We start from the raw sequence: 26,665 nt of genomic DNA on the forward strand, positions 1-26,665 counted from the left end.
TTTAGACTTGAATATTTAACACTGAAGTACCTATGTGTATGAACATAAACTCCTTGTTGACCTTAATAAGCCTACTTATCAATTCTCTAGTATTTTCCACTAGAAGGAAACACCACACCACTGGCACCAATGGCATGTCATAAAGAGAGAGTTAATTTTCCATTTGATTGAATGTTGGTTTTCTCAGTTGACTACAATGAGGAGACATTTCAATGCAGTGAAAGCATCTCTTTTCTCCCCTGCTGATACTGCCAAATGGGATTGCAACTTTTTTAGAACTGATGATCTTGCAAGGAAACCAAAGAACTTAAGACAGCCTGTCAAGAGTGATAGATGCTAACTACAGTGCAGTGACATAAACAACTTTGGAGCAAATGTGCCTCAAGAGACTTGGGGTTTCACAATGTCTTGCCCCCACGAAGACATTACAAAGAGAGGAAATAGCCCCATCTTTTTTTCTGCATGCACAAATTATCAGAGATCTTTACTTTCTGCAATGGATAGATTAATTATTGATCCTTGGCATATTTATGTTTGAAGTAGAAGATGAACCAGGAGGAGGCAAGTGTCCTGGGTCACCTACTGATATTCTCAGCCCAAACAAAAAGCATCAAGCTTAAAATCAAACCAGGTTGCCATACGTGTTGTTCTGCTGTGAAGATCACCCAGGTAATAAGGAATACCTTAAACATGATGCCAATATTTTTCAATTCTCCATAATCCAAACCTCATCCACATACAAAGTAGAGTGGAGAATGTTTCACACATGAAGATGATCACTGGATGGGTGGAACAAGCAATGACTTACATCTTCCTTCGGCCTGTGAGGGAGTGAACAGGCAGGCCCAGCTCCACCAGGACTAGCCTGAAGAAGAAGAGCCCTCCCTCCAATCCATCTGCCTTGGTCCAGGCCTCAGAGGGAGAGAATAACCACTGGACCTCATTCCCTTTCCTGCCACCATTCCCTTCTCCTTTTGTGTTGTGTCTTTTAGATTGTAAGCCTGAGGATAGGGAACCGTCTTATTAAAAATTATAATTGTAAACTGCTCTGATAGCCTTTAGGAAGGTGGAGACAGCTTGTGTTCTCATGGAGCAGAGGGATAAACTTGAAAACAAATTACAAGAGGAAGACTTAGCCTCCCTCTTGGAAGATGTTGGCTGTTGTTGAGAGCCACACCACAATGGAATGGGTTGGCTCGGGTGATGATGAACTTTCCTTCTTTTGAGGTTTTTATACAGGCTGAAGAGCCATCTCTGAGGACAGCCTTAGCTGTGGATTCTTGCACGGAAGGTGCTTGGACTAGCTGGTCCTTGTGATCCTTTGTGGCAATATATCAACATGAAGTTTTCTTATGAAAAAGAGAGGTGGGCCCACTGTTTTATCAAGGTCGAGGAGCAGAGGAAAAAGCATCAGGGTGAAAGGAGAAAAGGATGAGCAAATTGGAGAAAGAACAAAGGGAAACAGCACCAGAATGTGGGGCAAGAAAGAGCACATTGGTGGGTCAGGAGAGAGGAAACACTCTGCTCAACAAGAGCAAAACAATACAAGGATAGTTAAATGAGTGAAGGGGGAGACAGTGGGAGGGAAAGACCACTGGGAGGGATGAGGACTAAGCAAGGCCAAATTAACATTGCTCATACTCTGAAGTTGAGAGTCAGTATGGTAGCGGTTTGAATACTGGACTAGGACTCTGGTGACCAGGGCTCAAATCTCCCTTTAGCCACATTCAGTCTCAGAAAAAGGCAATATCAATCCTCCTCCAACAAATTCTGCCAAGAAAACCCTATGATAGGTTCACCTTAGGATCGCCATAAGTCAAGAAAAACTTGAGGGCATACAACAAAGGGAAAAAACCCCGGACACTATCCTAGGAGTGGTGGCATAGAAATTAATCAACAAATAAAAAGAAAATTTTAATAGACAGAAGTACAAAAATCTTCTGTGAGCCAGCATGGCACAGTGGTTTAAGTTGGGCTATGACTCTGGAGACCAGGGTTCAATTCCCCAATTGGCAATGAAATCCATTGGGTCATCTTGGGCAACTCGCACTCTCTCAGGCTCAGGGGAAGGCAATGGCAAACGTCCTCTGAACAAATCTTGCCAAGAAAACCCCATCATAGAGTTGCCTTAGGGGTACCATAAGATGGAAAGAATTTGAAGGAACACAACAATAACAATAAACAAAAATCTTCACACACTAATCCATTTCTAGCGCTACATCTTCAGTATGAGACAAACACCATGATCCCATGCATTTTTACTCAGTCACATAACAATGCAAGCATTAATATTGGAGGATTCAAAAACTGACTAGAGGAGAAGGTACATCTTTCTCTTTCAGCACAGAGCCCTTGGCCAGGATTAATTGGACCAACTAAACCTTTGATAATCTGGGCCTGGGACTAAGGGTTTTCTAAACTGGGTATGTTAAAAAAATATTGCTTCAATTCCTTGCTTACTAGCTAGCCATTTTAATTTCCACTGAGCATGCCACACTGAACATGTGGAAACAAATTAAAATGGCAGTATTTATCATTGAGATGTTGAATAAAAAGCAAAATCTTGGATTTGGGGATGGAGTCCACTTCTGCTTTGGGATAAATCCATCAGTTCATCTCTGTTTGTGTGAAATCAAAATGAATACATTTCCATACTACTGGTACATGTTCAAGGTGCCAGCCAAACCCTCTATTACCTTTTAAGAAAATAGCTGCCACTTGAGCAACAACGAGGCTGAATTTGACAATCAACGGGATTACACTCATGAATTATGGGCTCCTCCAAAAATATAATCACAAGAAGAATCTACTCATGATTGCTGTAGCAAAGCTCATCACGAACAAGCATTCTGCCAACCACTGATTCTGCCATCACTAACACAATATTACTTTGCTTCTCAAGGTGAAACTATTTTAACTTCAAAAAGTAAGCAAGAGGTGGGAAATGCCGAACCTGCCGGATGAGGTTGGGCTGCAACCCTCAGCAGCCCCAGCCTGCGCAACCAATAATAAGGATGCTGGGAGTTGCAGTTCAACATCTGTGTGGCCACATAAATCCCATCCCTGACATAAACAATCTTGCTCAGAATCTGAGCACCTTCCATTTGCACATGAATTTAGTTTTCATAAACATGACAGCACCCAGGTTGTTGGCAAAGTTTAGTAGAACAAAAGCTTTGGCTAAACATCCCAAGATCCTATTGCTGAGTACTAGGAAAGTAACAGCCAATGCCTCCAAGTATATTTACTCTGAACTGTGAGGACAAAAGCAGCAAAGTGAGGCCATTCCAGCAGCAAGAAGATTGCCAGAAAAACTCTGCACAGTAAGGAGGATTTTTTAAAAATGTAAGTGAGCTGGAAAGAACAAATCCTAGAAGTCAAGAAGGGCTTCAAAAGTTTTCTTTTGGACTATGAGAGCCAGAATCTCCTAGGAACCAAGGTCAGGGGCCATGCTGGGAGTTGCCATCCAAAAATGTAACTTCCAAAGGTCTACCTAAGTCATCTTGTTTCAGATAAAACAATGGAGCAAATGCTAGGAAAATAAAGCATCTTTTTAGGCCAGCCCTGAATGAGAATTCATAATAATACCATGACTTTTGAATTCATATTGGGAATCTTCCATCTAAAGAGAGAAAATTTGTCTTCTGGGGAGCCCAACACATTTCCTGGAAGCAAATCCTGAAATGTTCTGAGTGTTGAAAGAAGGCTATTTCTCTCCATAATACTAAAAGTCTACCAGGGTAACTGACTGGCAACAGATTCAGGGTGGACAAAAGGAAGTACTTGTTTTTGCATAGTTAGCAATTAATTTATTGAATTTGCTGGCATAAGGTGCAGTGGGCCCTGGATGAGGTGCCTTTTTAAAAAAGATCCAGGCAGCTATCCTGTCTGTACTTATTAAAGTACTGAAGGAGAACTGTAAGCCTATCAACACATATTGTATGTTGGTTAAAGGATATCTTGAGGAATAGATGAAGCCTATCTTCTGAAAACTGGAAGTTGGAATAACAATAACCAGTCAGGTAAATCCATTTCTATTTTGCCCTGCTTGGGGGGGCTGGAAAATGGCCACTGTTGGAGCACAATGGTGGACCAATAGACCTTGATCTGACATAGTAAAGCTGTATCCCATATTGGTCTTCTAATTGCAACAAACATTGTAAGTGTAGGAGATTAAGATCTCCATGGTATGAGCCACAGCACCCCAAAACCTGTTCTTGGGAGCTGTAAAATCCTACTGAGCATATTTTTTAGTGACAGATATAAGGGAGACCAGCTCAAAATCCATGTTAATGCAAGTTCAACATTGGCTTTAGGGCTATATTTTTAAAACTCGTATTCAGCATTATCTGATGATTGCCAAATCTCAGTGGCGATATAATACATTAAAACGACAAGGTGAATATTTCTGGTCTGTTGCTGCTTGTTCACAGCTGAAGCTGGCTTCATTAAAAACCAATTATTACTAATGCTTCTGACTGCTACTGTCAAACAGAAAAATGAGCAGAGAAGCCTTCAAGAAGTCCTAGCCTTCTGGACATGTGCTGGGCAAATTAGTATTTTAATGAACTGGAGGTCTCCTTATCACTATGAAGCATTTAAAGTCATTAGGCAATATTGGAAGCCTCTTGTTGGTACAGCTTCTGAATGTCCATGATATGATAAGCAGAAAAAGCTTCAATTAACTTTTTTTTTAAAAGTATCACCTTATGAAAGGACATAAAGCAAGTGTTATGCTTGAACAATTACCAACACCCAATTATTCTACATGCTTGAGGGATGCAGAATGAGAAGAGAAAAGGGTAAATAAAAATAAAACCTAAATGAGAGTTTGAATTTTGATTTAGCCTTGGGTTTCCAGTTGGAGACAGTAGCAAGAAGTAAGTTCCTGCCATTCCCCCCCCCCCCATACAAATTCTTCTATAATGCCAACAAAACTCATTCTCTTTTAAGTCAATGCAGAGAATTTCCATTTGCCAATCTGCTTTGAGTTCTCTTTTACTCCATCATGTCAAGATAAACCTACATTTATTTGCTATGATGATTACTATTAATGCTACATTGACTCTTCCTTGAAACATCTACTCAACATTTTGCCAGCATACAGCCACAAAAATAATGTAGTTTGATACCACTTTAACTACCATGTCTCAATGCTATGGAAATCTGGGATTTGTGGTTTTCTGAGACATTTAGCCTTCTCTGTCAGAGAGCTTTGGTGCCACAACTAACTACAAATCCCAGGATTCCATAAGATGGAGCCATGACAATTAAAGCAGAATCAAACTGCATTAGTTCTGCAGTGCAGATTAGACCTCAGAGACAATATTGCCAGTTCCTTGCTCTGAAATACAGCTACAGCACCTGGTATGCATTGGCAGTCTCCCACCCAACTACTAAGCAGAGCTGACCCCACTTAGCTTCCAAGATCAGATGGGATCTAGTATCTATAGGATAGTACAGCATTATTATTATCCTCAAATGCAAATGGGGTGAGAATATATGGCAAGGCTGAAGTTTATGGTCTACAGCAGTCTTACCCAAAGTTGTGGTCTCTTGTGCCTCAATTTAATGCATTGGGAAAAATGCACCTGGTTCATTGGAAAAAAATAGTTGCCAGCCACTACCCCACAGCACCTCCAACACTGTCCAGCTTGAAATGAATTAGGAAAAAATGAGACAGAAAAAAACATTTTTTGACTGCAACACCCTGAATCCCTCAGACAGCATGACTTAATGGTGGGGATTCTGAAACCTGTAGTTGGAAAAAACCTTAACATTTCCAAGCTTTGGGATGGGGAGTGGGCTACTGCCAATAACACAAATCAAGATGTTCAGTAGGGCAAACATGACAAAAATGATTAGGATTTTTACATTATATCCTGCTTCTTGCTGCTAGTTTCAATGCAAATTTCACTGAGGAATATGAAGTCCACTCTAGTTCTGTAGAGAACATTATGACTTCCTAACAAGCTTTGCACTACATTTGAGAAGAGATTTTACCAAACATATTACCATCCCATCTGCTTAAAATGGAAATGGAGGCAATGCATTCAACTATATCTGGAACAAATGTTATCTGTAAGGCATTCAGAGCAAAATAATCAATGCACTGACATGTTGCATATGAGGAAGATAAAGTCTCAGCAAAGTTAATGAAAACCTGCAGGAGAGAACAAACGGTTGCAAAGAGGGACACCAGAGAGATGGTGTTGCACTGGGGCAGGGATGAAAGTTTTGGTGTGAATGAAAGACTTTCAAGGAACCTACAGTATTCAGCAGATTCCACACTCAGGCTTAACTTCTGTGAATATTTTCCCCTGGTTAATATGGGTAGTACTAAAACAATTTAAAGCATACAGTTTTAAAAGATACAAATAATAGTTAAAACAATAGAATTAAAAATAACAGAGCAGCCTCTCACAGCCTTTTCTTTAAAAGCCTTCAGTTAATGAGGAGCCAGCATGGCATAATTGTTTGAGTGTTGGATTATGAGTCTGGAGATCAGGGTTCAATTTCCTGCTTGGCTATGAAACCCATTGGGCAACCAAAATTATTGGTATAGCAATATGACGGTGGGGCAGAATGGTGTGTTGTTTTTTTAAAATATAGCTTGATGGCTCATTATGCAAACATTTTTTCCTAGGCTCCTGCTATATTTTCTAGATTCTTGAACAAAATCTCACAATTTATTAGGCTCAACATGTTTCAATTTAAATGTTTTAAAGGCACTGCAAAATAAAACATACTGTGGTTAAGTGCTCTCTCTTCAAAATTATAAAAAACTGCAATGTTGAACATCCTAGAGGTTTACTTCCTCTAATCCCTGCAGTTATGCCTTCCCTTTTTTCAGTTCTGGCCAGAAAATGGCCTTTGTCTTGGTTCTCAGACAACTCTTTTTTGTACAGTGTGTCCTTTAACTCGGAGGCTAACAAATAGCACTGAAGAAACCATGTACAGTACCATTGCACTGCCAAAGTTAGACATATTAAAACTTTAAAACTGTACAACAGGAAGCACCAAACATGCCCTGAGCACACTATTTTCCCTTCCAGCAGCCTGCAAGATTTAATGTTTTTAAAGACCATGGGGAACTACAATGTTTGATTTTTTCTGCAGCTGAGTTAATGGCATGAAATTTTCACAAAGTCAAAACACTTTTCATGGCAAATACTATAATGAACCAATAGGGAAAAACCGAGCAAGTATTGAGTTTGAGTGGTAGAGATGTTTATGTTTTCTTCACATGTAAATAATATTACATTTGTTGACTTTTCTCACTGTGATAATAAAGACACCTCTGCTGTGGCCCTTCAGATGCCCTTGAACTATAACTCCCATCAGTCTTACCAGCACAGTTGTGGTGCAGAATATAGAACAACATTTGGAAGGTTGTATAGTGCCACATTACTGAACTAGGTCCTTTTTGTTGCTTTTGTTTGCCATTATGTTTGCTTTGGCTTATAGCAACTTTATGAATGATAGACCTCAAAAACCCAGACCCCAATCTAGTCTTGCAAATTCAGGGTCCTGGTTTCCTTGACCAAATCAAATGGGCTCTTGATTGATTGACTGATTGATTGAGATTTTATTTCTATACCGCCGTTCCCACGATCACGGCGGTTTACAGGCAATACAAATGCGATACAATACAGATCTTTTTGTAGCCCTGCTCTTGTGCTTCCTTTTAACATATAACTGAGTGAAGGGATTCAGTAAATGAAGTTTATATCATCATTTTATCTCCATGCTAGAAAAAGCTACATTTCTATGTTTCAGGCTCTTAGTAAAAACTCAGCTGCTGCACCAGGAAGGAAGAAGAGGAGGAAAAAACAAAAGGAAGGAAGGAAGGGAGGAGGAGGAGGAAAGAAGAAGAAGGTGTCAACCTCAAGGGAACTTGCAGCAGGTGCCCATGACAGTGGGATGGTGAATCTACCTACGCTGGTTTTCAGTCTGAATGTTAAAGGAGTTATCCAAGGTGATGAATCCTTTCCCCTGAAAGGGGGACAGCATCATGGACAGCTCCTTTAAAATTCAAATCCTGAATGGATTATCACTCTACTGACACAGAGGTCACCAGCTGCCACTGTCAAGATGTTAAGTAGCTGTCAGGACTCCTGGCAGCCAGAAGCTTTGAACTTGAGCCTTTGTAGACTAGCCAGCTTTTCACACTGCACTGGGGTCTCTTTAATAGAAGCTTCAACTATAAGCATTATGGGAATGCTTCTCTTTGTGCAGTGAAAACCTTTACCTGTTGATGTCTATAGTCTGAGCTCTTTTTAAATTAATGACAACAAGTCTACACATCCCTCAACCTCCTGACCAAGTGGCAACCCAAATAAGAGCCTCTTAAGCAAATGCCCAGATAAAGTGGTGGGCAAGAAAAGGCTACTTCCTAATGACGTTTTATCTGACAGCCATTCTGCCTTAAACACAAAAGTCAAGTCAAAACATGACATCTGATTGAAAGTACAGGTTCTGGAACTGCAGAGCTAAGAGCAAAATTACACACAACTGGGTTTGGACCAAAATGTGTAAAAAACAAGGGACGAGTAACTTGGAGTCCATTCACATTACACATTTATAGCACTATGATTCCACCTTATCTGCCTTGGTTCCACCCCATGGAATCCTGGGACCAGTAGTCCAGTGAAGCACTAGAGTACTATGGCTGAAAATTCTACATATCCCTCCCTAAACTCCAAATCCCAGGATGCAATAGGTCACAACCATAGCAATTAAAAGTGGAATCATAGTGCCATAATTCTGTAGTCTGAATAGGCTCATAGTTATTTACAGTAATATGTTACCTTTTCAGTAATCAGGGCATAACTATGCTATGTTTCACAGAAAACCTAAGGGTCCCCTCCAATCATTTGTCAGTATAATGACTGATGTCTCCTAGTTAACTTTTAAAATCAAATTTAAGGACATTTTAAAGAGGCATTTTTACACAAATTTTCCAGATTATACATTATTTTCTTATCTGTCCAAGGGTATGATTCCCTTCCAACACCAATAGAAAGCAATTAAAAGTGACAAAAAGGAAACGAGCAATTAAAGAAGTAACACAAAAGGTACTTTCCAAAGATTATAATAAGTGATAGCAACAAAATACTTTGTTCCAGGGTGGGTATGCACCAGACCCTGTAGACCTACAGCACTTCAATCTGGATGCCTCTGGAGCTCTGGAAGGCCACACCATGATATTGTGGCTGCCATTTTGAGCAGCCAAATGGAAGGCCGTATTATTCCTGGGGGTGGGAAGGAGATTGCTCTTATTGTTTATGATGGGATGCAAGTAAGTTTTGGAGCTGAAAGTGGTGTTTTTGGACAAAAGGATACTTTTAGTATAAAAAATGGTGCCAAGGATTTGGGATGGTTAGTGGCAACTGCCAAAGACCATACCTGGACTCCCCTCCAAGAAATGTGTACAATGCAAGGGCCACATGATTCCCACCCCTGCTTTATAGCAGGCTAGCTAACTGCAGATGTGAGGATCCACAGAGGAGTCATGGCCCATTTTTTTCTATGGCTGCATGTGCATGTCAGACACACTGGCATGGTTGCATGCATGTTGCCATCATAGAACAAAATGTGATTTGACAATGAGTGTTTCCCCCCATATATAGGGCCCTTGAACCAAACCCCTGCAGATGGGAAGGGACCACTGTACAACAACAAGCAATGAGAACAAATTAAGCTATCATTTGGGCATTTTTACCCTGACCCAAGGTAGTCCTTATGTCTCTTAAAAGAGGTTGCAAACCATGGATTTCCAAGATAATGAGACTGTAAATGTGCTTGTTTGGGTGTCCATTTTCATGGAATAAAGAAACAACATTCATAACATCCCCTCTTTAAAAGACTGTCACAACCTTACTTGAATATGTCAGAAAACACAAGGTTGAGAATGCACATCTGCTGATGCAACACATAACTCCATTTTAAGCAAAGCTTGGAAACATTACAGATAATTCTAAGATTCTCTGAGTGACCAAAGCATTTTTCTCCCAAAACTCTCGTTCTAAGAGGTATCGAAATGAAGCTCTGGCCCACAGTTTAAGAAGTTTGTTGTCTGATAGGTCACTCTGAACTCATATGACTTTGGACTGACCAGAGAGCATGTTTCCCATAGTGACCACAGGAATATCCCAACTTAATTTTAGTAACAGAAGTAAAGGGCTGAGTCAAATGTTAGCTCAGAAGCTAATGTTGTTGCCTAAAAGCACTTCTGTTTAGTCAAGACTTTTTGCAGCTGAGGTAATGCTTGATTCAAAAAGCATTCTGTAGCCATGTCTCAGCATTACTTAGGATGATTAGGAAGGAAAATGAATAAGCAGCTTCCAAAAGCCAAACAGGTCTGCCACTTTTTGTATCTCCGGCTTTAAGATCAACTAATTCAACAAGGGCAGCTTTCAGGATGGGAAGATGGGAACAGCTGACCCCAATGGATTTATTTCCAGCCTTACAAGTTTTCAAAGCACAGGAACCCAGCTTGAACAAAAGGGGGGAAACATCAGAAGGTTCTTTTTTCCACCAAACTAGATGTTATATAACTGAGGCTGGATGGCCATCTGTTGGGAGTGCTTTGATTGTGTATTCCTGCCTGGCTGGACTCAAAACAACTCTTGTGGTCTCTTCCAACTCTATGATTAAATTATCTTTGTATCCCAATAGCCAAGGTTGATAAGACAGTCAAGGCACTGGAGCAATCCCAAACTACAAGCCTAGGAGGTCAACTGTTAGAAAGAGGTCTTCATAGCACTGCTAGTCTGAAAAGAGACCTCCCTTGGGAGTGAGCTAGTCCTTTTCAGAGCTAAGGGGCCTGCAGGTATGCAGACCCTGCAACATTTCACAGGTGAAAACCAAGTGTTCAAGCAACATCAGTGTTTGGACAAGTTGGCCAAAATTATTAATGAGGAAAAACATACAAGTCAAAGCACAGAAACACAGCTTAAACAAGGAGAGGGAAACATCAGAAGGTTCTCTTCTCCAACAAAGTAGATGTTATATAAGGCAAAACTCCTCATGTCCTCCCCTCCCTGCTTCCATTGGGTTTATTAAATGCAAACTATTCTTGCACTCTGAAGTCAGTTTGCAGCAACTGAAGTACACTGAGGACAAAGGGAAAAAGTGGAAGGAGGAGAGAGAAACTGGGGTGCATCTACACTAGAAATAAGGCAGTTTGACATCACACTAACTGACACACAGCTCCATTCTACACAGTCCTGGGATTTGGAGTTTTGTGAAGCACCTGCACATTTTGGCAGAGAAGGCTAAAGACTTTGTAAAACTGCAAATGCCAGGATTCCATAAGACAGAGCTACAGCACTTAAAGTGGTGTCAAATTGCATTTTTCTACTGTGTAGATGCACCCTTGGACACTTTAAAAACAGCTGAAAAAGTGGCAGAGGATTAATCAGGACTGGGACAGTTGGAGGGTCTGAGTATGGTTGTGGTGCCAGCACTCCCTCCACCTCTTTGGTCACCTGGCAGTTAGAAAATGGGGCCGGAATGGACAGTAAACACTACCAATCCTTGGGGAGGGTGGAGGAATGAACATCTACACTCTTCTGCTCCTCAGGAGCATTTCCCTAAACAGCATCACAGTACACAAAATGGGTGTATAGCACCAAAAGCAGAACAGGGCTCCTAATTACTAAGGGCCATGCACCACTGATGATTCAGCCTTGCGAGTGGGCTGTCTTTTTAACAAAATGGAAGCTTGCTCCACACAGACAGTATTAGAAGAGCAGTAGTGGTGCAGTGGTTAAATGCCTGTACTGCAGCCACTCACTCATAAACCACAAAGTTGTGAGTTCAATACCAGTCAGGGTCTCAGGATCGACTCAGCCTGGTATCCTTCCTAGGTTGCTAAAATGAATACCAGCATGTTGGGGGCAGTTAGCTTACACATTGTAAACCGCTTAGGCCGGGAGTGCCTAAGTGCACTGATAAGCGGTATAGAAATATAGTTGCTATTGCTATTGCCACATATGATACTAAGGCATGTTTGAGGGCCTGGTTGTGCCCGTCGCCTTCCCCGTCGCCATACTTTGGTCCTTGTTTTGGGGGCTAGAGGTACTTGCCCTGCTTGCTGCTGCTACCACCACATTTGGCGCCGTGTTTTGGGGCGAGGCTTTACTCGCCCTTCTCTCCTTGCCCGTCGCAGCCGCCACGTTTGGGGGGGGTGTCTGGGGGGCATGGAGATGCCTACAGCCATGCCCCCAAGCAGCCATGACGTCGAATAATCTGGAATGTCAGATGACCAAAGATGGATAATCGAGACTCTACTGTAGTTTTCAAAGTTTTTGAGCTCTCCTCACCATATGCAGCGACCACAGATTCTCCAGTCCAGCTCAGAAGTTTCAGCACCTGCCCTATAAGATGACACCCGGCATATAAGACGACTCCCGACTTTTGAGAAGATTTTCCTGGGTTAAAAAGTAGTCTTATATGCCAGAAAATACAGTACATCATGTGCATCTCTGTGAGTTCAGTTACTCCCATGTGACAGCACTCGAATAAAGATAGAGTCAATGATGCAAATGTATTAGAAGCATGTTCGAGGCACGCAGAATTTTATCCTGGTTTATCCAGTGTCTATTCAAATTTGTTATTCATATAGCCAAGAATCTGAATCTTTTAGAAAAACGTAGAAAAAGTCCGACATTGATTATCTTGGGTTAACTTATCGGATGCATTTGAAATGCATGTGAACAATAAAGATTCAACCCAGATTCTATCTAGATTATTTTCACCATCTGAATAACCCCTTAGTCTTAAAAGTACTGCTATATTACTCCCCCCCTTCCTTTTTTGTACACATGACACTGTTATCACCATTAAGATTGTTCTACGATGCATTAAAAGGTGAAAAACCAGAATTTGTGGGCAACTCAGGTCAGGAGCCAAAGAGAAATCTTCACTAACAGAACTGCCTTTTGAGGCAGGAATGAGAAGACGGTGAATCCCTCACATGCACTCCCCCCAAAAAACCTTCTCTGGGCAGATAAAAAATCTTTCAAAACAGGTTTCTGATCAACACAGAAGACTGCAGGAAGAAAGTCAGAGAGAGAGAAAATTCTGGTGATTGGCTATCAGTATGACACTGTATTTAGGCTTGAAGCGTTACAGAGCAAACTGAACTGGTAAATAAATGGGAAAAAACCAAATGACTGACAAGCTGACTGAACAAAGTATGGAAAATGTGATGTATTAAAAAATATACATATTTTCTTCAAAGGCAGGGAAAGAGTTACTTGTACAAGTATCTGTACTTTTAATTGGAATTCATTTGTCAGTTTTTTGCACAAATGTTTTCAGCATGATATTTTACATTTTTAATTAAAAATTTGTATGATGAAATAAATAAACTAATATTATGCTATTTGCCATCATACCTACAGCTTCATTGGTTAAAACACTGAGGATTTTGTAATTAAAAAGGAAAAGTCTCCCTGGAGGCTGCAAGTGGAAGAAAGATGCAGCCAAAAGACCTCTGCAACCTGACAATCCATCTCAGCTACGTTTTCTTGCAGGTGTAAAACAAGTTTAAGTGGTCTAACAACCAGAAGATACAGGCTGCATCTGCACTGCAGAAATAATGTAGTTTCACACCACTTTAACTCACATGGCTCAATGCTATGGAATTCTGGGATTTGTACGTTTGTGAGATATTTGGCCTCCTCTGTCAAAGAGCTTTGGTACTACAACAAACTACAAATCCCAGGATTCCATAGCACTGAGCCAAGGCAGTTAAAGCGGTGTCAAGCTGCATTATTTCTACAGTGTGGATGCAGCAACAAGGTTATAAATCTTCTTTCCTCTACCACTAATGGTTGGGACACTGATTTGGATATTTTGTAGAGCATCTGGCTTACTGATTTTGGTAAAGTAAGATGTATTACAGAGCTTATGTTTGCCTTCCAAAGGTAGGGAGAGAGCCCCCCTATTCAGTTTATTACATTCCATGCAATAAACTGCCATTAGGAGAAAATAATGCACAGTGCCTCCCAGAAGAAGAAAACTAAATTTGAACAAAATCAAGAAGCTAAAAAAAGCAAATGAGTTAATTAAAAAGTAGAGTAGAAAAATAACAGCTGTTATGAAAGATAAAACAGCAGAAAATTGCTCTGGTTGAGAATGGAAGACAGTTCAAGAGTTTCTATCCAACAAGCAAGCACTGGATTTATTACATTTGTTTTCTTTTAATTTCTTCCATTGTGCCTTCTTATGAGTGTTTGGTTTTCGCAGGTTGCTATATTAATTATGTCCTTTTACAATACACCCAGGTGTGTTAAACACAGTATTATTTGTACTTTGGTTGCTAGGCATGCGAATAGGTCTGAGATGAGGATAAGGATAGGTGCCATGATGCTTTCCTAAAGCCGTGGTATTCCCAATGTATTTCCTAAACTGGAAGGACTCAGGAAAGCATCTTAGTGATGCCTGTCTTTTTCCTATTAGCAAAATAATTCAGGAAAAGGAGGACACTAGACTTGTACATTGGCATCTAGAGAATTTTTATTATAGATGATATGAAAGTGCTACACAAAGGGCACTTTAAGTTCAGACAATTTATCAACCAACTGATTTTATCAGATTACGTAACTGTTTCCATATAGAAAAAGACATGCTTTTTATGAAAAAAAATCATGCTTTTATTAGCAGTCCTCTGATATTATGCAGCTCATAAAAAGTTATACATCTTCAGGTAGACTGGTTGACAGTTTATCTTAACTTGTTTTTAGCTGCTCTTAACTTCATACTCTATCTTTTCGCTGTCCTACATATTTTGTTTCATTGGAACAAAATGTTAACAGTCCTCTCTGGGCTCTCTGTCACTGTCACAGAAATTGCTGAACAGAGATTTTTGTTATGCTTTTGGATAGTTTATTAAATAATGGTACTAGAGGCTAATGAAAGATTTGTTGCTACAGAAGGCGTTCTCTTAATTTACCTTAATGGCACCCAATCTGGAGCGACTCTATTTAAGTCCATTTTTTAAAATGTCAGCTCTTTCTAAAATAGACCAGAGGGCCACATGGGGTAATTGGCTGGTAGGTTCCTCAGAGTTGAAAAGAGCTGTACAGTTTTTTTTGAAACTCCAATAAGTTCTTCTTAGACTAAGGGCACATCTAAATGGATAGGGAAACCTATCTTGCCACCGTGATCCGCAGCAACTACATGCTTGCCCTCACAACTGCCACAGACACCAAGGTGAGTTGCACTGGCTACACAATGCTCCCATTTGAACCCACCTTACTCAGATAAATTGCAAGATGCACAGCAACACTACTGTGGCCACTCCAATTTCCTCCTCCTGCCCCCCATGCATGTGAATCTGCATTTCCACTTGAAACTGAGATACATCCCCACTTTAATTCCTCCGAATTAAAGCCCTGAGGGGATGAAAAGGCCTGGATTCAACCCAAATCAGACAGTTTGCTGTGAAAACCAGGTAAAACCATTTTATTTGGCTCATGTAGACACACACTCGAATGCCAGTGTGTCATAGTGAGTACAGGACTGCAGCACTGGAGATTAGGGTTCAATTCCCTGCTTGGCCACTGGGTGACCTTGGGCAAGTCACACTCTCTCAGCCTCAGGGGAAGGCAATGGTAAACCTCCTCTGAACAAATCTTGCCAAGAAACCCCATAATAGGTTTGCCTTAGGGCCTCCATGAGCTGGAAACAACTTGAAGGCAAACAACAACAACAGATGCAGACTCAGTCCTAAAGCAGAGAAACAACTTATAATGGGGTAAAATAATCATCTACTGTTGCAACATGTCTGAATTACTTCCTTCCTTTTTGAAATCAATACACCAATAACATTAAACAGTTGTTGAAATGAAGTAATTGTGTGAAAACGGGTTTAGTCAATGAAACACTCTCTAGCTGTTCCTGCCACCTTTGGCTGCTTCAGAGAGAAAGGAAAGGGAGGCAAAGATACAAAAAGGGGGTTTGTGAAATGTGAGTGGAAATCAAGTTCAGTGGAGAATGTTCTAATAACCAGCTTCAATTTCTCAGAATTCTTTGGCTGTGACATTTTGCTTATCTAAGCCTTTCAAGCAAGTATTTTGGCTGGTGTTTTGTTCTGAAGTTTCTGTGAAATAACTTGCCTTTTTGACATTCTGACTACAAACAGCACCCACACACAGCCGCAGACATGCCTACTTTTATTTAATTATGTTTCCTATGAAACGGACATTGAAAATAATGAGAAACCCAATCCATTTCTCAAAATATTAGTCAGACCACTGATATCTCTGTCATTTTTTTTTTAAAGAAATAGGATTGGCAAGATCACCAAAGGCCAAGATCCTATATCAAGGAGATTGTTCACAGAGTTGCATGATGGTTGTGCTAGAGTGCCTCATTTGTGAACTGTGACACTGCACAACCAGTGTGCAATACAGATGCACATTCATGCAGAACTCTTTCTTTCTAACAAAATACACAGAATTGTTTACTGAAACAAAAGACGTCTTTTACAAAACATGTAGGAACAGAGCAACACTAAAGAATAAATATGCATTGGCTGTAATTCTTCATGAGAAGCTATGATGAGTAACTTTTTGATGATGGAGCTATGTCAATGACAAGTCACACAGTAATGTTAGTGAAATGGGATGATGCATACTAGGACACAGTGCAAAACGTGCTGTTGCATGATTGATGCTGCCATTGCACAATGTGTCCGGTAGCTTGACATGTACTATTGCTCAAGGGAGGAGCAGAGCATTGTGCAACCTCACAATTCACCTTTAGGTAAAAGCAAGTCAGTTTATAATGACATAAATACATTAACAGGAAGCCATATGTTTTTGTAAAGGAAAATTATAGAGAAAAGTTGCACATCAAAGATGTAAAAACTAATGTAACAAGTATAACAGTGTGAAAACTGGCACCTGAAGTAACCGTTTGGGACAATGCCATTTTACTTATAATTAAATGAGAAAGCAACTCTTCATCTGGAAAACTGCCAGACCAGGAACTTTCCAGTTTTAAAAATGTAAAGACTGTCTTCAGAGTTCAAAAGGATAAGCTATCATCTAGTTTCCCTTTATTGGAAAAAGAGCTTAATCACTCCTTTAAATTGTTAAAATATTGTTTCATGTGCTAAAATATTACACAATAAGCTGTTTTTTTAAGATAGCTAATACTGGCGGGATCTACACTGCCAAAATGGGGCGTGGCGATGGCAATTCTAGGGTTAGGGAGCACGCACCATTTGCACGCTCCCTAACCCTAGGACATACTCTGTACGTCAAAATGGCAGTGCCCTGTCTGCACAGGCACCACCATTTTGACATGACGGACATGCCGCGTACAAATGACGTGTGCAGGTGTGATGTCATGGCGCTGCTGTAGGGCGCTTATGGTGCCCTTTCAGCGGCGCCAAAGGAGCTCCATTTTGGAGCTCCTTTGGCCGCGCGTATCACTGGTGCGGCCTTTAAACGGCCGTGCCAGCGATACAGAGAGAAAGGGACCGAGTGGCCCCTTTCTCCCTTTCCCCGCCGCAGTTGGGGTGTCCTTGGGACATGAAGCCCCAAGGACACCCCTTTCCAGGCCGTGGGGAAGCGGCCTTTTGCCGCTTCCCTGAGGCCTGGGAAAGCGGTGGATTGGGGCCTCTGGGGCTGCTGCTGTGGCCGCTGAGGCCCCGATCCGTCAGGGAAATTGGCAGGTGCAGGCCGCCCCAAAGGGGCGGTCTGTACCCCGCCACTGTTTAAAACACAACAGACTTTCTGTAAACACACACACACACACACACACACACACACACACTCATTTTAAGGAATAAACACAAGTTATAGGTGTAATTTAAATTTATTCCTTAATCAGGAATCCCGATTCATCGGACAAAAAGATCCACCTACTTTCATAAGGTTTCCAGACCTTTGGCCATCCTTGTCACCTTTCTTTAGACACATTCCGACACATTCTGTGCCCAGAACTGGACACAGTATTCCAGGTGAGATCTGACCAAAGCAGAATAGAGTGATACTATTACTTCTCTTGATTGAGCAATTTATATTTATTTCAATTTTATGCTGCCTTTCTCCCAGAAAGGAACCCAAGGCAGCTCACAAGATAAAATCTTGACACTCTGTTGAACTGGCTGCCACATCACACTGTTGTTTAGCAGATCTTTAACCATGATTTAAATACATTTTAAATTATTTTAAATTAGTCTTGTTGTTGTTGTTGTTGTTGTTGCATGCCTTCAAGTTGTTAGCAATTTATGTCTTCAAGTTGTCAGCACCCTTATAATGAGGTTTTCTTGGCAAAATTTTGTCTTTCTCTGAGGCTGAGAATGTGTGACTTGCCCAAGGTCACCCATAGCTTTTCATGGCTCAGGGGGCATTTGAACCCTGGCCTCCAGAATGGTAGTCCAACACTCATATTACGTATTACAACTGCTTATTTAATGTTTAAGCATTTTTATTATTAAAATTTTAGCTGCACATTGTTTTAATCCTCCATGTTAGAAAAAGTGAGACCTAAAAGAAAGAAAGAAAGAAAGAAAGAAAAGGGTCAGTCCAGGTAACAGAAAAAAGAAAAACCATGGGGAGGATAGAAATAACTCCTTGCCACCTCTCAGACCCTACAAATCAACAGGGTTCCCAAATGTTCTTGTCTACCTATAGTATCAGATGTCTCCTCAAAGACAGAGGAGTCAAATGGCAAGCATTCTCTAAGGAAATACACTGCTCAGAGCTCTATAGGAGGCTTCTCTGGCCCTTCTTCTCTTCTTAAACATCTACTGGGAAACAGAGATGAAAAAGATAGTAGGTGGCTTTGAGATTCTCACCAAAATTACCCATTTGAACCCCCAAGATTCACTGTGAGGCCAAGCACACCTTCCACTCATTTATGCAGTTTGTGGTACAGTTCACAGAACAAAATGCACATAAATCATACATCTAAAAACATGAACATCTAAATTATGTGTGATTAAAAAAAAACAAGCATGCTTTTACTCAATGGACAAAAATGGCTGCAAAGGTTCATGTTACAGCAAAGATGTGTCAATAAATGCACAGACTGCAGGAAATGCAACAAAAAGGGTCAGAATTTCCATGTGGGAAGAAATAAATAAGATCTCACCATCAGATACGAACATGCATGGAACAGAGATGAAGGTGGGATTTAGACAAATGAAAGAAAACCACAAGTGAGGGTTGTGAACTTTCTAGAAATGAAAAAGATACAGGAGTGAATCAGATCTGTTTGGAAGTCAGGGCAAACAATAGATCTCAGCAGTAATCTCAGAGACTTACCCACCTTCACCCTACAGACAGAAATATCACAGTGACAAGCTGCTAGACACCAAAATTCCACCTAACTGCCCATCAAAACTGGTGCTGAAAGATCAATACTGCTCACCACAAATGATGCTTTGGAAGGTTTCCTTTTACTTCCTGATTTATTATTAGCTAGTGGAGCACAAAATTTAATCACTCAGAAAGACTGATGTAACTCTCTCCTCTGAGACTGATTCAGTTTTAGCCTTCCTACCAATTCAGAGGTATCAAGTGGCATCCCAGAACTTTCTGTCTAGATCCAATCCTTTATTTTAATCAGAGATTTAAAAGGGAAGCTCCAACACAGGTCACAATCAGAAAGGCTTAGCCCTTATTTCAATCCCATTGTAAGCATTAGGTAAAAACTGGTTGCACCTAAGGAGAGCTTTTTGACTTCCAGAATTCCCCAGCTGGCATGGGGAATTCCAGGAGATACGATCTATAAAAGTAACTTTTTCTGAGCTGCACAACTCAGTCTTATTCCCTTCCATTCATTGGAGCTTAGTTATGACTGGGTTTAGTTGGATGATAATCCTCATGTTTACTGTACAATAATTCTGAGCTAAATTCATACTGTTTATTTAGAGATATCTAATTGGAAAGCAATCCAGATGTGCATCTTCTTCTCAGACTACTGCTGCATCTCCAGATGTGCATCTTTTCTGCAGCCTACATAAGCTTGTTTCCAAACTTAATAATGTATTGCTGCAGTTTGTGAAAATATGTTCGTATTCCAAAAGCCTCTAAGGAAATCAATGGATTGCAATTCTGTCATCATGATTCTTAACCAAAGATTAGAAAGAGACTACCTCCTGACTTATTCTTGACCTCTTGTGCTCCATACCTCATCCCTGCTTACATGCATTTGTATTTGACATACATGTATTTGACTTCCTAGTTTAACCAGATCATAGCTTGTTGTTACAGCCAAACCAGAAAACTATGATTTGATGTATAGTGTGGATATGAAAAACAAATTGACCAGGAACTTGTGTATTAAACCATTTATGTCATGGTTCCTGATTTTCAAAATAATAATAATAATAATAATAATAATAATAATAATAACTATCAGAGGATCCAGCATGTGATATCTGAATGCAACCAGTGCCTATAGGCAGTCACATTTATAGATATCCATCTGAAGTAAACAAGATCCAATGTGAACTCAAAGGCTTTCATGACTGGCATTCATAGTTTTTTGTGGTTTTGGGGGGCTATGTGGCCATATTCTGAAAGAGTTTATTTCTGATATTTCTGACATGCTGCCAGAAGCTGTGGCTGGCATCATCTGAAGATACCAACCACAGCTGCTGGTGAAACGTCAGAAATAAACTATTTCAGAATATGGCCACATAGTCTGAGAAACCCACAAAAAATTGCAAACAAGATCCCTTCAAGTAGGGATATTATTATTCTGCTTTACCTGCTATGGCTGCCTCCTGTGGAATTCTGGGGTTTGTGCAAGTAGTTTAGTGAGGCCAAAGAGCAAAGCCCAGGATTCCGCAGGAGGCAGCCACGGCAGTTTAAGTGGAATAACAGCACTATAGCCAAAAAGACAAACAAATGGGTTCTTGAACAGATCAAGCCTGAACTCTCCCTGGAAGCCAAGGCCCAGTCCAGATGGACGGGATAGGATGCTCTCGTCACGTGTGAGGGGCGGTGCTTCTAGACGCCCCTCGCACGTGACGAGGGTGTCAAAATGGCAGTGCTCTGTACAGATGGGTGTCGCCATTGTTATGTGCTGGACGCATAGTGTCCACATGATGCCATGCCATTATGACATCACGAGTGTGCCATTGGTGCACTGTGACATCATAATGGCATTGCAAGAAGAATGTGCTTTTCAGGGGTTCTTTTTGGTCGGTGAGGAAGTCCCACGGTCTGGAGCCTGCGGCTTCCCCATGGACCAAAACTAGGTGCCTTTTTGGACAGTCTGTCCTGCGCCCATGATGATTAAATTGAGGCTGTTGAACATTGGCCACATCATGAGAAGGCATGAATCATGGGAAAAGACAATAATGCTAGGAAAGGCAGAAGGCAGCAGAAAAAGAGGAAGAACACACACCAGAAGGATAGACTCAATCAGGGAGATAACAGGGCTGAATCTTAAAGACCAAAGCAGAGCAGTGCGGCTTGGAGATGCCTCATCCATAGGGTCACTATGAGTCGAGGTTGACTCAAGGGCAGTTAACAACAGCAATAGTGCGCTGTGGTATTGTCTCATGTCACAAACTGCTCTGGAAAAAAATAGTACCTGGCTGTGTAGAATCTTTTTGGAAATGTCTAACCTGAAGTCCTATTGGGCTTTAGCTGGTTCTTCAGCTCTTTGCAAACAGGGCTAGAACAAGGAGGCAATGTTTGTTGGCACGTTCAGTTTTGTTTTCCACTGTAAGAACTGGTGTTTTCCCCTTAATATCTCATCTTCATTTCAAAACTTCATTTAAAAAAATAAAGAAAAATACAGGACAAAGTGAAACTGACATGGTTTTTCACCCCAGTCTCCACAACAGATAATTTCAGAAAGCTATTTCTAAGTTAAGTTTTTATAGTAACTAGAAGAAATAAAATACAATACCCAAAGTGCTAGGTATTTATTTTAAAGGTATCTTTAGTGCTTGACATATTTAATGCAGAGTGTACATTTCTATCACTCAATGAAAACTGTTGTTTTTATTGCATTCTACTGGGTGCAAGCAAACTCTTGAACGTATATTTCTTTAAAAAACATCTTTGTAGGTTGGCCCTTTTCCCTCCCTCTGCCTTTTCCTCAGATTTCTCTTCTAGACCCTCCCTCATCTTACTCTTTTTCAGTTTTTCAATATCCTTCCTATCCTATAAACACAGAACCAACCACAATATTCCAATAGTTTCTATGGAGCTTGACCTATGTAGTAATGTATAAGACTAAGTGCTAAAGAAGAGCTAGGTTTGGAAGAAAGAAGAAGAATTGGAAAGATCTGGAGTTTTGTACCCGGGCATTATCTGAACTTAGCTTAATGTCTGAAAACAGGCTTGGAGGAAAATGATAAAAAGAAGACCAAGCAAAATAAATGTTCCAACAGGCTTTGCAAATGTACAACTAAAATCATAGGTGTTCCAATACCTGGAAATTATGAAAACTTAATTCTCAAGCAAATATTGTTGTTGTTTGCCTTCAACACATTTCTGACTTATAGCAATCCTAACATCAACTTATCATTGAGTTTTCCTGGGAAGATTTATTCAGAGGATCATAGAATCATAGAATCGTAGAGTTGGAAGAGACCACAAGGGCCATACAGTCCAACCCCATTCTGCCATGCAGGAAATCTCAATCAAAGCATCCCCGATAGATGGCCACCCAGCCTCTGTTTAAAAACCTCCAAGGAGGGAGACTCCACTACACTCCGAGGGAGTTTGTTCCACTGTCAGCCCTTACTGTCAGGAAGTTCCTCCTAATGTTGAGGAGGAATCTCTTTTCCTGCAGCTTGCATCCATTGTTCTGGGTCCTGTTCTCTGGAGCAGCAGAAAACAAGCTTGCTCCCTCCTCAATATGACATCCCTTCAAATATTTAAACAGAGCTATCTTATCACCTCTTAACCTTCTCTTCTCCAGGCTAAACATCCCCAGCTCCCTAACTCATTCCTCATAGGGCATGGTTTCCAGACCCTTCACCATTTTAGTCGCCCTCCTTTGGACACGCTCCTGAGGAGGTTTGCCACTGCCTTCCTCTCAGGCTGAGAGAGTGTGACTTGCCCAAGGTCACTCAGTGGGTTTCATGGCAGAGTGGGAATTTGAAACCTGGTCCCCAAAGTCCTAGTTCAACACCCAAACTATTATATCATGCTGGATAGTATGTTAAAAATTAATTCACTTTATAAATTCCCTGGCCCACAACAAACCATCAGACATTATGTATTGTTAAAACGAAGAGAGAAATAGCCTTTGGTGGATGTGGGTCTTAACATATGTTTATGAGGCTGATAACAGATGGGGCATGAAGCGGTGATCATATGCATACTTCCTTAGAACAAAGTTAGTTTAGTAAGGATCACTACTTTCAAATATGCACGAACATATAATATATCTACATTAAAGGAAATGAGAGAAATTTTAATCTAGCAGAACTTTTCAAATAGTTTCATGATAAATTTGTTTACTGAGACTATTCTAGATACCATAAAAATTCCTCTGAAATCAAGACTATATTTTAAGACTTAAAACAGGTGGTGCTCACTGACTGTATGCATTCAAGATGATTTACAAGTCTGTGAACCTAAATGCATCTCTTTAAAAGGAAACCAATCACTATTATTTCTCTTCAGGTAGTACATGGGCATATTTACATTTGCCACTAAAACACCTTTTTTCTTAACTCACAAAACATGCTTTTTTCTACAGAAGGTGACATATTGTGCGAGTCCAAATATTAAAGATAAACAGGCAGATGCCTGATGTACGACTTGAATTCCTGCAGAACTCTACAGGCATGTATCAGATTCTGTTCAAACACTTTGATGGGATTTGTTCTGTGTAGGCAGGAGCAGAACTTCATGCTTAAAACTATGAACTTACATTTAACTGACTTGAGGATCAATCTACTTGTGAGAGAGATCTACCTCCCAACTTGTTATAGAATTTGAATGGATAGGATTGCATTAGTCTAAAACAAAGGAAGGGCGATTGCATTGCCTGGAAGTTAAAATGTGTGTTGCTTTTAAATCTAAAAGCAATGTGCATTTTATTCTCATTGTCAACCACACAATGCAGTTACTTTCTCCCTTTATTCTTTATAATAGCCATCTTTGCCTTTCTGCTGGCAGGCCTCCCCTCCAGAAAAATATTGCAAAGCTGCACCTGTTTATTAATTACAGAACCAATGCAACGACCCAGGAAGAGTCCTCAGTCACAGCATTCCCTTTGAGAAAGCCAGAAGCGCTGAGTCAGGAAAGCTCCTTTAACTTTCATGTGTCATGTTACATATCCACTCCTGTGGTTGACACTGCCTTGCGTCAAGGCTGATCAACAAACAGCCTTTGAATCACCAGAAAACCAGAGAGGAGACGGTGCCTAGTCCCTCTTTCAACAGACATCCTTGCTGTACACATCATTGCACATCATTCTGGACAACACATTGGGGTGTGTTGCTCTTTGGGGACTGGGAGTAAACAGATGGGATGGGGAAAGGATTCAACAAGATGCACCTGTGAGAAGATGCTCAGAGGAGCCATCGGTCCCAAAGGTGGATACCACTTTTCCATAAGAACAGCTGTAAGGGAGAAGAACCATGTGAAGATGGAAGGAAGGATGGGAGTCAAGGTTAAAGTCAGCATCCTAGTGGAGCAAAGGCAAAAAAGAGCATCGTTGACTTCCAGGGCTAAACTTGGGTCCAGAGAAGCTGGAGTCAAAGGCTGTGTCCAGTGTCCACACTTTAAAAATAATCCGGTTTTACATGACTTGGCATCAAACCAGATTATTTCTAACGTGTGAATGCAGACTAAGCAATTCTGACTCAAAATCTTTGCCTCTGAAATCCCAACCTTCCAGTGCCCCAACAAACTACAACTCCCAGAATTCCATAGCATGGAGGCATGGCAGTTAAAGTGGGGCCAAACTGGATTAATTCTCCATTGTGGACGCAGCCTGAGCGATCCTGTCTCAAAATCTTCAAGCTGTGCCTCTGAAATCCCAACCCTTACAAAACGTTTGGTGCTAGAGGTCTATTTGGGAAAAGAGGGGGGGGGTCAATCCTTGCCAGTTCAGATGTGGAGAAGAGAACGAACTGGGGGATGAAAGAGGAGCCAAAACCAATCAGATCACACTTCCCCCCTAAAAGCAACAACAGTGGTCACCAGAAGGCAATTTTGGGCAGACGGAGGCCACTGCATCTCTGGTCCTTCGGGGGCAAAAAGGTCAGGAAAGGACAAGCCCGCCCAGGACATGAGGGTGCTTGGAGGGTGAGAGTGCTTGGAGGTGAGCTCTTTGCCACAGATCTCCAGCAGCCTTCCAGGAATACACACACAGACACAAATATATCTCCTTGGATTGTTTGCCCTTCAGTTGACATACAGGCAGCCAGATGCTCTGAAAGGCTAGAAACCAGAGACAAGGTTGAGACTGGATCCCCAGCACTTTTCCTCCAGGCTTTTGCCCTCCAAAGGAGGTCCTCCTTTTTCCAGGACCTGTCCTCCCTTTCCACTTTCAGTCCAGGAGGAATGCCACCACGTCCTCCTTTCTGGGGAAGCAGCAGCATGGCTTTAGGAGTGTTTTTGAGCTTTCCCTTGAAATGTCCTATCCTTGGCTGTACCTGGTCTTCCTTTGGAGGACAACTGATCCCCCCTGGGCCCTGGCTTCAACGCCAATGAGGCCCAAAAGTTCCTTGGCAAAGTTGCTCACCTCTCCTCCTGCAGCAGCTGCCAGCCTGTGCTTGGTAAAGGGGGCTCTGCCTGGCACCTGTTGCACTGAGACCAAGAGAGAGCATCTCCTTCTCTCTACCCAAGGCACCCCTAGAGTCCACTTCCCAGCCACCCTGACCCCCAGAAACTTCACCAGGCACCTGAGGCTGCCACTCACCTGCATGTGTCCCTGGTACATCCTTGCTTGGCTGGCTCCAGCGATGCCCTCAAGAGGCCCACAGTTTGGGGGGGCTGAGGAGGAAGGAGAAGCAATGCAGAAAGCAATGCCCAAAGAAAATCACACAGAACAAGTCGCTTCTCCAAATGAAATGAAATGAAATGAAATTACAATAAAATAAAATAACTCTTGGGGTCCAGAGAAGAAGAGGCCATGCAAAAAAGCAATGCCAAAAGAAATTCACTCTGAACCAGTCACTTCTCCAAATTAAATTAAATTAAATTAAATCTTGGGGTCCAGAGAAGAAGAGGAGGAAGAGTCAATGCAAAAAGTAATTCAAAAAGACAATCAGACTGAACAGGTTGCTTCTCCAAATTAAATTAAAATAAAATAAAATAAAGTAAAGTAAAGTAAAGTAAAGTAAAATCAATCTTGGGATCCAGAGAAGAAAAGGAGGAAAAGTCAATGGAAAAAAAGCAAAGCCAAAAGAAAACCCGACTGAACAGGTCCTTTCTCCAAATGCAATGGAATGCAATGGAAAGGGAAGCAGTCTTGGGGGGCAGAGAGGCGGGTGCCTTGGGGCTGGGCAGCCTTCCTCCTCCTCCTCCTCTGGACTCTTCTCTCGGGGAGTTCTTGCAGGTGGAGGGGCAAAGAAACACCTTCAAAGGGGAGGGGAGCCGCTTCCCTTCTTCTCTCAGTCCCAGAGAAGACTCCAGCCAGGAGGAGCCAAGGAAGGGGAGAGGCGTGGGCTGGCGCTGGGGCTTCTGCCCGGGGCTCTCCTGCTCGCCTCGCC

The 26,665-nt window shown here is 41.4% G+C and overlaps 1 protein-coding gene across 1 annotated transcript in view; it reads right to left on the reverse strand.

Annotated features, from left to right (window-relative positions):
- PEX5L (peroxisomal biogenesis factor 5 like) overlaps positions 1-26,463 on the reverse strand; it is a 206,750-nt gene extending 180,287 nt beyond the window's left edge. The window contains exon 1 of the mRNA XM_042461020.1: positions 25,873-26,463. Coding sequence (XP_042316954.1) covers positions 25,873-25,893 — 21 coding nt within the window. The 5' untranslated portion in view covers positions 25,894-26,463. The remainder of the gene's footprint in view (positions 1-25,872) is intronic.
- Positions 26,464-26,665: the final 202 nt, after the last annotated feature.

The sequence above is a fragment of the Sceloporus undulatus genome, chromosome 3 (assembly GCF_019175285.1).
Source record: "Sceloporus undulatus isolate JIND9_A2432 ecotype Alabama chromosome 3, SceUnd_v1.1, whole genome shotgun sequence".
NCBI classification, from domain to species: Eukaryota; Metazoa; Chordata; class Lepidosauria; order Squamata; family Phrynosomatidae; genus Sceloporus; species Sceloporus undulatus.